Source organism: Falco biarmicus, chromosome 4 (genome assembly GCF_023638135.1).
Source record: "Falco biarmicus isolate bFalBia1 chromosome 4, bFalBia1.pri, whole genome shotgun sequence".
Classification (NCBI taxonomy): Eukaryota; Metazoa; Chordata; class Aves; order Falconiformes; family Falconidae; genus Falco; species Falco biarmicus.
The window spans coordinates 99,861,494-99,874,969 of NC_079291.1; the positions used below are offsets into that span (position 1 = coordinate 99,861,494).

General features: G+C 45.7%; 1 protein-coding gene across 4 annotated transcripts in view; it reads left to right on the forward strand.

Annotated features, from left to right (window-relative positions):
* GRIP2 (glutamate receptor interacting protein 2) overlaps window positions 1-13,476 on the forward strand; it is a 285,003-nt gene that overhangs the window by 169,338 nt on the left and 102,189 nt on the right. Inside the window, exon 1 of one of the 4 annotated variants that reach the window (XM_056337726.1) lies at window positions 2,386-2,860. The exons of the other annotated variants lie outside the window; for them this stretch is intronic. Within the exon in view, the coding sequence (XP_056193701.1) occupies window positions 2,782-2,860 (79 nt within the window). The 5' untranslated portion in view covers window positions 2,386-2,781. Of the gene's footprint in view, window positions 1-2,385; window positions 2,861-13,476 lie in introns of those variants that run through there. 4 annotated transcript variants of the gene reach the window in all.

The following is a 13,476-nucleotide window of genomic DNA, read 5'->3' on the forward strand; positions in this document are numbered from 1 at the left end:
TAGCAAAGTAATGCCCGAAGGCAGCTGGTACTGAGTGTATAGAGCAGACTGCAACAGGCTGCATCACTCACTCGCTGTTTAGGAAGCTCAGTAGTAACCAAAAGGTGTTAATCAAATAGCATCTTTAAGACTTTGAGCCAGATGATGGAGCTACAAAGCCGCACTCCTCTGAATGTCCCCATGTCTGTTTTTAAAGCTCAAGCCCCTGCCTGCAGACCAGTTTACTGTCTCCAGATGTTGTCTGTGCTGCAGTTTCCCCATAGGTTATAATTTTTGAATGGCTCATCCCTGTCAGATCCGTTGGGGATGTTTTGCTTGACCTTCCAGGGCTGTGCTTTGGTGTAAATCTATGCAAAATCTTCTTTGGGGCTCCCTGTGCAGATATGGAGTGCAGAGGCATGTGGGTTTGTGTCCTCTGCCCATGTGCCCTCGCTGTAAAGCTTTCAATGTGAAGATCCAAGACCTCAAACACCTCCCAGATAGATGGCAGTGGGTCCCTGTGAGCCCTGACTGTCCATCACAGCGTGATGGAGGCTGTCACTGTCGTGGTGCAGAGCACCACTGAGGTTCTCCCCATCCCTGGGGTCAGATACAGCTTGTGGGAATGACGTCTTGATTCTCTGACTGGAAACATAGTGTGTGCCTCCACCTTCAGTGTCCATTAATAGCACATAAATAACCCGCTTGGGTCAGAGATGCTGAGGGTAATGCGTAAGCTGGAAGGAATCCAGAGCAGAGCTGGACTCACTGCCCTGGCAATTAGATCAGAGTAAAACTAAAATTCAAGCCTAAAATGCCTTTTTTTTTTTTTCCTTCTTTTCCCCAAACTCAACCAGCTCTTGGAATTATGTTGGGCTGTGCTGTAAGTGTAGGTAGCCCAGGCGTAGGTTTTTTTTCACAACAAAACAGCATTTTAAGAGCCCAATATCATAACCATTGAGCCATACTAGTCATATTTTTTATTAATAGTTACTGTTTCAGGGGCTGGGTCATGATGTATAAGCTTCACTTTATACCATTGTTTAGTCTACTTAAGTAGCAGTCTACTATCTATCGTGGAACTACTCATGTTACAGGAAAACTAACATACATCATAACTTGTGGGATTCAGGCTGCCTATGCAAATATGCTTACCTTCTCATTTTTCAAGAAATTAGCAAAAAAAGATGATATTTCTGTAATTAAAGACTATATGAAGTAAGGAAGTTTAAAATACACATTATATGCAACATCTTGGTAAAGTCCCACTTACAAAATCATTAAATCTCTCAAATTATTATCTAAATAAATACTTTATTGTATTTTAGTATGCTTTATTATATTCTGCAGTGCCCTGAGCACCTGGACTTCATAAATAAAAGAGTTATTATGTAGAATCTTAGAAATATAAAAATTAATGCTTTAGTGCTTGGAGAATTATAAAAATTTCAGCAGGTTTTCTAAGGCTAGTGATAAGGGTTCATAAACACACTAATTTTTCTACTCTTAAACATTTCAGGTCAGTGGAGAGGAGATATTAACAGAACGTGTGCTCTTTTAATAAGAGACTGGAGTGTTTGGAGGGCAGCATACCCGACTGTTGCACTGCAGCTCACTCTAATAACATCTCCAGACACTGCAATAGCAATAAAGCATGACAAGATTGTGTAATAACTTAATAATTTTTTCTGGTAACATGAAGAGAGCATGTTATAGCAACGATCTAACCCTGCCCCCTTTCAGTGCCTTGGGGAATTTGGGGCAATTGTTGCATCTGTTGTTTCAGTCTCTGAGCTCACTTTAACTCCTTTTTGGAGTGGTGCATGTAGTACATTTTGCTTCTCGGAACGAACTGGGAGCAGGCTGTGCATGTGTGTCTGTCCCACCTGCCTGCCAGGAGACGCTTGGGGAACTGGATGAAGCTGGTTTGATGCAAAGGCACATTAACCATGCTCACCCCAGCTTCCCACCTGATTTGATCTTGAGTCCTCATTTGCATTATTTATGTGGCTTTTCCCCTGGCTTTGCAACCTGGGAGATGGGGCAGGAAGAAGGCTCTGCGCCTTTACGCTTGGTTTATGGAGCCCCTTGCAGGGTGAGCATCGGTGCTCTCTCCAGCTTGGGGTCAGGTCTCCTGGGCAGGGTTGGTGGGAGCAACCCTCCTGCTGGTGTGGCTCTGCTTCGTGTACAGGAGGACCCACATATTGCCACAACATGTTCCCGGGCAGGGGAACAGCTCCAAAGTCCTCAGTGGTTAAAGATTCATCATGGAATAATGCTGCGGGCAGTCTGTGGATGGACGGCCCATTGCCGATTAAGCACACAACGGGGAAGCTGTGGGTTCTTTTCCCCCTTGTGTAAATTTCCACATCTAACGACCGCTTGGGTAGCAGGCACATAAAATTGGGTTGGATGGAGAGGTTTCTAAAAGGATGTTACTTGACCTTTGCTACTCACTCTTTCGGCAGCTTCTCAGTAGCCAGGAGGCGTCCTAGAAGAAGATAATTAGGCTTGTGCTATTTCAACCTCCTCTGATCCCTAAGAAAGAGTTAATTACAGTCTTTTCCCTCTTGCTCAAAGGTGGCTGGGTATTATTATCAGAGCTGTAATTATTCATGCTAATTGCTTATTTGGAGAGGGAGAGAGAATGAGAGAGAGAAACCCCGGACTCCACATCAGTGATCAGGAGAGCAGACCAGGTGCGCTTCGTTAAGGCTGGAGCGAGGGTAGTGCTAGGGGTGGAAGGAGGTTCGGATGCCGGAGTAGTTGTGAGCGAGCGGTGGAGCAGACCTGGTCCTGCTAATGCTGCCACCTCCTCTGGGACTGAGAAAAAAGAGCATGCACTTCTTGCAGACCTTCCTCCGGTGGAGGGCACTCCGAGGTAATTGTACTTCTGACTAGAGTCTTCATTTGTTTTGTGGCTTAATTAACCTTTCATAATTTTTTTTTGGTTTTGTTTTAAATTTTCCTACAAGGGAGCAGAGTGGGTTCAGAGTGGGTTGTGAGATGCATATCTGAGGTTTGTGTTTGAGCTTCTCTGCAGATTTTGTGGCTGATATTTCATTAACTGAACAAAAACTTGTATGATCCCCTGGATGCCTTGGTGTCGGTGTTTTTGCTTTGGGAAGGGGAAAAGGAGGCACGTGTCTATCTTCTTCCCTAGTTACAAGCTTTTAATAATAAGGCTAATTTCCTGTGGAGAGATGTGGGGCTTGCCTGTTAAAAGCAAGGGCTTTAAGCTTTATTTGATGGCTAAATGTATCTGTAGTGTGATGGTCCTGATTAGATGCCTTAGAAGGCATCGGCATGGTAAAATTTAGCATGCTGCAGAAGCTGAGACTTGGTGTGGAAATGTTGTGGGAAGCTGTCTCCTTGGGCACACCTGAGCATTCTGGGGACAGTGGTGTGCTGTTGAGTGTGGTGGCACACCACTGGCTTTTTCTGAAGTGACTGAATTATTGATGAGGTGGGAGCTTGTTGTGAGGACTTGAGTCATCCTTAAGTAGTGATTATTTTAGTTTACTTAATTTTTTCCTGGAACAGCAGAACCACTTGTCCCGCTTGGCTGGGGTTGTAAACTGCTCCTGGTTAATCTTTGCCTGAGTCAGTGCAGTGGTGAGTGGTCCACTGTGGTGTGGGTTGTTTTCTGTTGATCTTTCTGTTTTCTCTTAAGCCTTTGATTCCTGCTGTTCTTAAGGTTGAGAAAAACCATCTTAAGAATTGCACTCATAGGTGATACGAACTATGCAGGTTTTAACATGATAACTGCAAGGAGCTACCCCCTGCCAAATGTTCCAACCTTTGAATGTTCTTCTATCCTTTTTTTAAAAGTTCTGTCTGCTGTCGTCCTTATGGACAGCAGCCATGTGCTGTGCTGAAAGCCAAACTGTACTGCTCTCTCTAAAATTATTATCCTTGTGCTTTAACTTCCTAACTGGCCGTAATTATGTTTTAATGTACTGAATAATCTTTTCGTCTGGATGTTTTACTACTTACTTAAATTACACAAGCTTTTCATGTTCATATCCACTTCCTGACAGAGGAATTAGCTCAAGTACAGTGAGGTGGGGAGCGAGAACTGCTGCTGCAGGGACTGCAGTCGTCCCCGTCCTTGGGGGTGGGAGGCAGTGACAGGGATGGGGAGATGTTTCCTTGGGAGTATTGAAGAAGTTTGAACTTACAAAGAGGTCAGAGGCTTGGATCACTAGTCTAACAGCTACTGTGTTGCTGAACCTGGGCTGAAGGTTTGTTTGTACTTTTCTAAGCCCTTTGCATGCTGATTGTTGGGAACCATAGACACCTCCAAGAAGGCAAGGAATCCAAATCTACAGGGCTGCTACACTAGAAATGGCCCTTAGTAAACCCAGTCCGTGCAAATTTGGATCCCCTAAAGATACAAAGTTTTTACTTGTCTCAAAATCTGTAGGAATTAAGAGCCTTTTTACTTCCTAAATTATCTGGCCAAGTGCAGTGATTATTTTCTCTTTCCCCTCCCTGTATTTTCTGACAATTACCACATATCCTTTGCTGGTTTGTTCCCAAGCTATGTGTAAGTGCACAGTATCCAGCTAATTACTACTTACTGCTTTCCTATGGACTTTAGATCTCCCAAACACCTCTTGAATAACACTGTTGTAGAACACTAATGTACCTTTGCATGCCTCTATAACAGGCTTCCCGTGTGCTGCCAGCAGGGCTTGCTTCCATCTCTCCCTACAGCTTATTCTTCACGGTGGGGCTGTAGGATTGTACGTGGGTGGTAACCTTCTTGCACCTGTGTTACTCAGTGGTTCAACTCCATGTGCAGATTGCCTGGGGAGTTCAGAAGTCTTTAGGCTGTAGACCTGATCTTTGCTTTACAGGGGTTAAAATATGGTGTGCTGCTGCCATCAAGGAGATCAGTGTCCCAGAGGAATGTACTCTGGAGGCTACTAAAGCCCATATGAGACTGTGATCTCTCCGAGGGGAACACATCCTCCGTGGAGGAACTACATACGGCACACAGTGCATGGCTCTCACTGAGATCTCCTGATTGTGGAACTCTGCAGGAGCAGAACTTTGAAAATCTTCATAGTTCATGTCCTTTTCAGGTCATAAATGGATTCCTTGATGGATATTTATGTCCTCTATTTCTACTTGGATATCAAGAGTACGTAGGTAGGGGAGAACCCTTAACTATTATTAGATTTTTCCATTAAGCTGTTGCGGGTAGAGAAACAAAAAGACTTATCAGATGATGTGCTCAGCATGTCTCTGTCTGCGTGGGTTAATGCTGGCTCTGGACAGACCCGGGCTGAGCTATGGAACTGCACGGTATTCGTTCCTGATCCTTCGGTATTCATTCCTGTCCCCTGGGAAGGGACATGATAAGGCTGCCAAGAGCAACGTGTCCACTCAATGCCTGGTGTTGGGACCTGATGCTGTTGTGTGTGTTCAGTGACTGGAGGGTGACCAATGTGCAGCCTAGGGATGTTAACCACTGTTTTGGTAGTAACAGTAATAAAAAGAAATAAATAAATAAAGTAGCCTCTCTAAGTGACGTGGAGTGCTTTGGACAGTTAGCTGACCTTGTGCGCTATAAGAAAAAGGATGTAGGATGTCTAACATGGGGGAGTCCCAACCAGAGATGACACCATTGCCCTTGTTGACATCCAAGTTTTTGGGATGCGAGTAAAGAGGTTTGGAGCAAGGCAGCTGCAAGTACAGGACTGGGTAAGAAGCTGGGCAGTGAAGACTCATAGCCGTTTGGTATGTTAACTAAGTGCCTGCCTTTCATCTGCTGTTGACCTGTGTCGGACTTGGAGCTAACGGGAGATACACAGACAGACCTTTTGGAAAGCAGGCATGTCTAAGCAGACTTCGGTGGGCTTTGATCTGAAAGGCTCTCCTGTAAGCATCAGCCAGCCTTTCAGTTGATTGCTGTGGGTGAGAGGTTTTGGGAGTGAGATGGCATGGTTGGGGTTACTGGTTTTTTTTAACTCTGCTAGCTGAAATCAGAAAATGTAGAGGAAAGGCTTTGTAGGCGGCTGGCTTTGGGAGTGGGGGGACCAGGGAAGCTGTTTCTCTTGTCTACATCAACTATTGCAGTATTGTTATAATTTTCCTTCTTTTTCCTGACAAAATCCATTAATTAAAAGTCTACATCAATCAGCACTCATTGAGTTTGACAGACCTGAGATTCAATGCTAATTCATGTAACTGCTGTGTGTGTGGGGTGTGTGTGCCCTTAGGGGCTAGGGCAGCCAGCAAGTAATCATCTGTCAGTCTGAAGTCTTGCTCCATCGCCCCCCAGTATATCTGGGTGGGGGGAAATGGGGGAGTGAGGCTTTACAAAACTCAGCAAGGTTAGTGAATATCCCAGGAAGAAAAAAAATAAAAAAATCTATGCTTTAGCTATTGGAACAGTGGAGCTGAGAAAAGAGGTTTGGCCAATGACCAAATTGTGCTTCCCAGAGAGTGCCCTGCTCCATGGCGAGCCCTGGCAGGACTCTGGCCCGAACATCGTGGGACTGTGCAGCCATTAAAACAGTTTTCCTATAAATTAGCCTTGAGAAATATCCCAGCCAGAAATTATTGTGTGCCCTAAAGTGTAACCCCTGCAGTAGGTAATGTCCCTTGGGGTTGGGTTTTCAGACAGTTTCTGTAGCCACCTTGTAAGAGACAAGTCCTGATTTTTGTTTTGTTTCTTTCTGGGTTGATCTTGAGAAACTGCCATTTCCTTTCTTTGCCCTTACAACGTTGTTGATGGTATCCTCCGTTATCCTCATCCCCAGCAGAACTTGTAAACCATTGCTCAAATCTTTGTCATTTTGTCTAAACAGTGATGTGCAGCAGCAACATAATGTGATGGAGATGTACATATGTAACAAGCTTCTGTGGAGAGATATATGTAGGTATAGATGTGTGTATATATGTTTTATTAGCACTTAAATATATTACCATTTTCTCCCACATTCCTTTGCTGGTGCAGCAATGTGTGGTGGGGATTTCATGGGCTATTCCTAAGCTCGCAGAGAGGCACATTGCAGCTTTCTGCTTTATTCCCCTTTCCATGCTCAGCTAGGGTTACAAGGTCCTTTACAAGGTAGTGGTCATTTTTCATTTTCCAATATATACCAACTAAATATTCCTGATAGTATTATCTTGACAACAACTAACCTGTGCTGCTCTTGCTTTGTGCAGTGTTACTCTTACCCCCATTGCACTATGCACATGAACACATCCATACGTGCAAACTCACTACAGTGTTTTCTGCTGAGGTCCTCACCAGCTGTAAAGCTTTGCTGCTGCCATTGCATGAGGGCCTTTTGTGTGTCCATCGTCAGAAAATGAATGGGTGCTGATTTAGTAGGGATTTGGTTGAGCAGTCCTGGGTGTGAGGCTCAGCTGGAAGTGATGCTATGTAATCTTAATTCTAACATAATCAATACCGTGGTACAGGAATCTCTTGTGTGAACTGTCTTAACCCTGTCCCCATCTCCTTCCAGTTGGCTGCTCTGCACCTTCAGAAAGGCCTGACTTAAGGTCTGATGTATATTTTTTTCTTTCTTTACTCTTTGTGAGACTTAATTCAAGTTAGCACATGAATTTTGTGCCTTGCTGAGTTTACGCAAGGGGAGCAGCAAAGACAAACATCATAATAGGATCTCTGTTCCTGTCAAAAGGCTGGGAAAGAAGATAAGGGGTATCCAGTGCTTCTATTGGACTCGTCTGGAATATCAATAAATTATGATGATGGCCAAGTCAGGCCCTACCTGACTTGTGACTACTGAAGAGCCTCATGCAACTGGATTGAAATCAGCTCTGAAGCCTGATTCTCCCTGGCACCTGGGATTCTTGGGGTTATTGTTTGGTTTTGGGGTGGTGGGTTGTTTCTGTTGGTTTTGGGGTGGGGGATTTGGTTGGTTGGTTTGGTGTTTTTGTTGTTTGTTTGGGGTTAGGGTTTTTTTTGTTGTTGTTTCTTTGGTGTTGGGTTTTTTTTGCTGGTTGTTTGTTGTTTTTTTTGTTTTGTTTTGTGTTGGTGGTGGTGTTGTTTTATAAATGTCCAGCAGCTTGCTCTGGTAGTTCGGCTTATGTGGACACCAAAGCAGAAGTAATCAGCAGTGCATCACAACAGCACCTTCCTTCTTGCAAAGTGACATTGTGACCCTGTGTATGTGCCTGTGAGAATAAAAATACTAAACTGCATCCCTTTCTGTTCTCCTCCCCCAGCTCTGCGTTAGCCATTTTACAGGGAGTTGTGGAGTCCAACAGTCTCAACTGAAAGTACATGCTGCTCCCTCGTGGAGCGCCAGGCATTGCAGCGAGGCCAGGAGCACAGCGCTGCTTTGCTTTGCAGCCTCAGGCAGATCGCTGTGTATAAAGGACCTGGTCCAGCAGCCTCTGAAACAAGCGACGCTCTTTTTAGGAAGGGGAAAATGGAATTTTGCAGGTGATGAAATGAGAATTTTCCCAGGGTTTTCCCAGTCTTTATTTTCCAGCCAGCCCCTGCCTTGGAATGGAGCGTATGGGAATAGCTCGTGAAGCTGTCTTGGCTTTGGAGGGTGGATGAGTAAGGAGTGATGAGGATGTGGTGCTGGGGAGAGGTTTCTCCAGTCTTTTTTAGGGATGCATTGGCCTGAGGAGCCCGAATGCCCAGGTCATTAGAGGCTTGCCTGCGTGTTCAGCACACTTTCTGCAGGCAGCCCCGTGTCTGCAGTGCTGCAGCCTCGGGCAAAGGCAAAATGCTGCTGGGTGCTCCAGACGTGGAGCTAAATCCCTCTCGCAAGAGACAGAGCAAACCTGAGGTCTGGGCTGTTCCCAGAGAGGAGCGGGAATTGCCCAGAGCGTCTCCTGTTCTGCTGAGGAATCTGCTAAATCCTGCCATCATCCAGCAGCTTCTGACTCTCAGAGAGCTCCCTAAATAAATGCTCCTTATCATGTCTGCTGGAAGTAGGTGCCTTTTTGGAGAAAAGCCCTCTTCCCTCCCGATGCACAGGGATCCGGGAGGGGTTTGAAGCCTGGTGGTAATCGCAAGAGGGCAGAGTTGGCTCATGGCTCCTGAGCTCCTCCAGCTCATGGACCCACCAAGGGGCAGCGGGAGCTGGCCTTGCCCTTGGCGCTGGTGGCACTCGGAGCTGCAGCAGTTGCTGGGCTGTTGGCACAAATGTGACTCCATCCTTCTGACTGTGCCCTGCAGCACCGCTGATACCTGGGGGAATATATAAATAAGATGAGAATCTCTCTTGTGACCCTTCTCTAGTTGCTTTGAAAGGTTGGCTATCCACACTATTCTTGTGGGCATCTTGTTACGGCATTAATAAAAGCTTCATACTAATATTGATGTTAGAATTGAAAACATAAATTGATTGTTAATTAGCAGCTGACTCAAGCAGTGCTGTAATGATGCATGGGGGTCGGCTTGCCAAGCAGTGTCTGCTCTAAACTACGCAAATGGCATAAATGCAGATCACAGGTCCTGTTTGCATTTAAAATAGTGGAGGTGTCATTGCTAATGAATGCGTCTTTCTAGCAGATACTCAGCAGGCTACTAGTACTGTCGTATTTTGAGAGTATCTTTTGTGACATCGGCTGGAATGATCACAGTGGGAGGCTGCCTCCTGGTCACCTGTTGGTGGCTGCGCTCGGCACTTTCATGTAGTGCAGAAATGAAGAGTTTGAGGCTTTTAAACAATTTTTAGATTAGAATGATGGGAGGAGACAGTCTTGCATCCTCTCTTTCAGTTCCAGGTGAAAACAATTACCTGAATTGGTTCAACCACTGCCCCTGGGAACCTGCCTGGAGACTGAAGTGTAATGCAGTGCAGGTACTTTTTGAAAGTCCTCCTTGCTGAGAAATAAGCTTCTTGTCTCCCTCTGAGGTGCTCTGTCTCCTTGCAGAATATCCTGGAATGGGGGAAACTTGTGCTCTAACTTCAGCAGATCAAGAGCAGATCTGCTAATACCTCTGAGTATCCACGCACGAGACATTGAGGTCCTTGAGTCAGGGCTGCTTGGATCCTAGACTGAAGATGAAGCCAGCACTGGGTATCTGGGCTGCAAACACAGCCTAGATGCTTACCAGTTCCTCAGAGTGATGACATAATTTGAGATTTAAAATCTGAGTTTGAAATAGCTCAAGGCTATGTGACGTCTCAGAGCAGGACAGTGTTGTCTGGCTGAAGAAAACCCACAGGTCACCTGTCCCTGCCTGCAGTGCCAGCTCTGTCAGCCCATGCGTGCAGACGTCTGTCCCATGGAGTGGCATCCCAGGCTGCTGGGCTCCCGAGTGCTTCCCAGGAGGGATCTGTGAAGGTAAGAGATCCCATACGAGCTGTCTGCTGGTATCAACCTCAAGAAGGGGGAATCTGTTGACTGTCCCCAGGACAAATGAAATAGTGCTGCTCACTTCTGCTGGTTTTCACTTTGCTCGCAGAAACCTGTCACAAGGAAAGATACAGGCGGCCAGTGGTCCTGGGGCTGTGGTGGAAGGCTGTCTCTGTTTCTCACACCGTGAGTCCAATTAGATCAAAGTTGTAAAAGACGACTGATGCGCAGCAGAAACATCTTGTCCCTGGGAGCTTAGTGACTGAGTCACACTGCCCGTGCCCCTCTCCAGCTTGGGAGCTTCTCCTCCTCAAGGGCTTTTTCTTTTGTTTTCTTTAAACTTGGAGAATTTTTTCAACTATATGGCGGAGAAACAACTGGCAGGGTTGGATTGCTGTACTTCAGCTCTCCTCCCAGCTGCTAGTTACAATCCAAAGATCATTTCCTTGTTGTCAACAGCTTTTGCTCTTGGCTGTTTCACTCGCTGTGCCAAGGAAACACTGGTTTCTCAGTTGCAGATTTAGGAAACGAACTAGCTTGCTGGGGAACAACCAGTGACAACTTGTCAGGCTTGATGGGGGTTGGAGGTTTTCCTTAACTCCCCTCGAGCTTCTTTGTTTCTTCCTAACTGGAGAATCCTGGAACATGGCGAACTGTCTGGGAGCAGTATGAAAATGTATGAAATGTAACTGAACTGTAGTGTGCTCACCAAAGAGGTGCTTGCTGGGTTGGAGGAGGGTGTTTGCTTTATGTTGGGCTTGATGTTGTGTACATAGACTTATCAAGAGGAAATCTGTTAATGTGTGTTGTTGAGGCTAATTTGTGTCAAAATAGAAATCTGTTGCACAGCTCTGCTGAACAGTCTGAAATGTGGAAATCAGTGCAAGCATGACTTGTGTGATTTTTAGGTAAGACCACGTGTAACCTTCACTAGAGCTTTCTGGGTCTCATTGATGCCATCAAGTCCAGCAGTAAAGTTATCTTGAATGGACAGCTCTACCTTCTGTGGGATTTCTCCTGGGGTGGGGGAATAGGGTGGCATTTTTGGCCCCCTACTCCAGTTAAATTTCCTGGAAAGAAAAATTGGAGTAGTAAAACTGATCAGAGCCTTTCCACCATCCAAGGCATGCTGATATCTCCCGTGGCCCTCTCCCTGCTGTGAATGGGATTGAAGAGTAGCTCTCCTGTGCAGCTTCACTAGGGTTTGCAGTTAGCTCTGCTGTCTGTCAATCTATTGAGCATTTCTAGTGTGAGTCTGCGCTAATCGGGTGCAGTGCTGGTGTCCATATTACAGATTCTCCTCTGATGAGGTGATAGTAGGTGGCATGTATCATTAACCTTCTGGGCTGCTCTAATTACTCGGTTTCTGATCAGACATACGTTGTATTAGTATGTGATGGCTAAACTCAGTAGAGTGTTGTCAGAGCGTCATAGGCTCTGCTGTCCTGCAGAATCATCTCTTCGTTTCCCTTGTTCCTCTGCTCCTTGCATAAGGACAAAGGGGTTGGGGGAAGGAATCTGGATCAAAAACAACCAATAAAGCAAAAGCAAACTTCAAGAACCTCCTAGGTTTTGAGCATGTGTGCACTCAGTCATTTTCTGTATCTTTTTTCTCAGTCTTCATACTTCTCCCCTAATTTTTACCTTTTCAGTCTTTGGAGTTGCTTTGAAATGGGACTTCCCTAATTACATCCCCACCCTTCACTTAATTCAAACACTGCTTTAATCCTCTTCCGGCCCTACCTGAGCCCAGCATTTTCACAGGGGAAAAAAAAAAGAAAGAAAGAAAAAAAAAAAGCAAGCTTAATTCTGGTTAGTTTTGTTTGCTGTCTGGTTTGCTGGCAGGGTGTCTAACACCGTAGTTTTGTAATCCATAAAGAGGTGGTGTCTGGTTGCACGCAAAAGTGGTGCTTAGGGCAGGCTGTGCTAGTGCAGGCACGCCAACGAGTCTCAATAGCTCCAGAGCCACCTCCCAGCGGCACCAGCCGGGGCCAGGGGTGATGGGGTGCACTTGTCTAAACAAGCAAACGTTCTCTTCCAGAGCTGATGGGTGCTTGTGGTGATGTAGTAGGAACCAGCGGTGGGGCTGCCAGCTGTGGACTCCAGGCTGGAGCAGTGCAAGAGGGATCCCAAACCCTGGACACTGGGGTAGCTCTTCAGCTGTGCAGAAGCAAGAAGAATTGGCGCTAACTTCTCCTGTTGATCCAGCTTTCGTTGTAAAGCCTGAAGAGATGTTTCCCAAGGTACCACAGATGACAGAAGGAAAAGGGCTTCCCAAAGTGAAGTAGGTGCAGTGGGAAGTGTTCAATTAGCAAGGGGAGCTGGTGGTAAGCATTGCCCTTGTCTTGATGGGAATGCATAGGGAACATATGTGTTGGCATGCTTGGCTTAACCTGACTGAAGAGCCTCGTCTAAGATGCAGAGTAATGTATCTGAAGTTGCTTAGATCTGAACTTGTCCCTAGGCAACAACATTTGCCTCAGTGAAGACTCATCTTGTATTGCATGTTCATTATAGCTGAATTCTGTTTAAGGGTGCTCGTGGTAGAGCATTCCATAAAATAAAATCAATTATGCTTCAGTCATCTTCTCTCTACCAAGTGTAAAATGGGGATTGATTATGCCCCTGAGAAGAAAATGCCATGTAACACTTCTCATCTATGTCTAAATGTGTTCCTGGTAGACCAAACCCACTTAGAAACAGCTGTAACAAGAGTCAGATGCTGGGGCTGAATGGGAGCTGGTACTGCCTTGTCCTATCCCCAGAGATGGTCTAGGAAGAGCCCTGTATTGCCTTAATGCAGCATTCCTTTTGCAAATGTGCTTGAACAACAATCTTGGGTGCAGGCCCAAATGTAATACCTGCTCAAATCGTGCTCTTGGTGTGTCAGACTAGCTGCAGATGTGATGCTGAAGCATTGTTGTTTAATAGATTTTTATCTTCTGTACCAGTGGATTCAAAGGGGTGAAAAAGATCCAGAGTGCTGGGCCACAGCATGTGGGAGGAAAGCAGCCTCTGAGTCACTCTTAGTTATGAAATGACAGCAGAATTGAAATGCCTCGAAAGCCCCAACTGTGCATTCATGTAGGCTGCTAATTGTTGATGATCTGCAAAGGCAAAGCCCTGACCAAACTTCCGAGACAGCCCTGTTTCCCTAAAGAGAAAGAGAAATAGAATGGCCTTTTCGTTAGC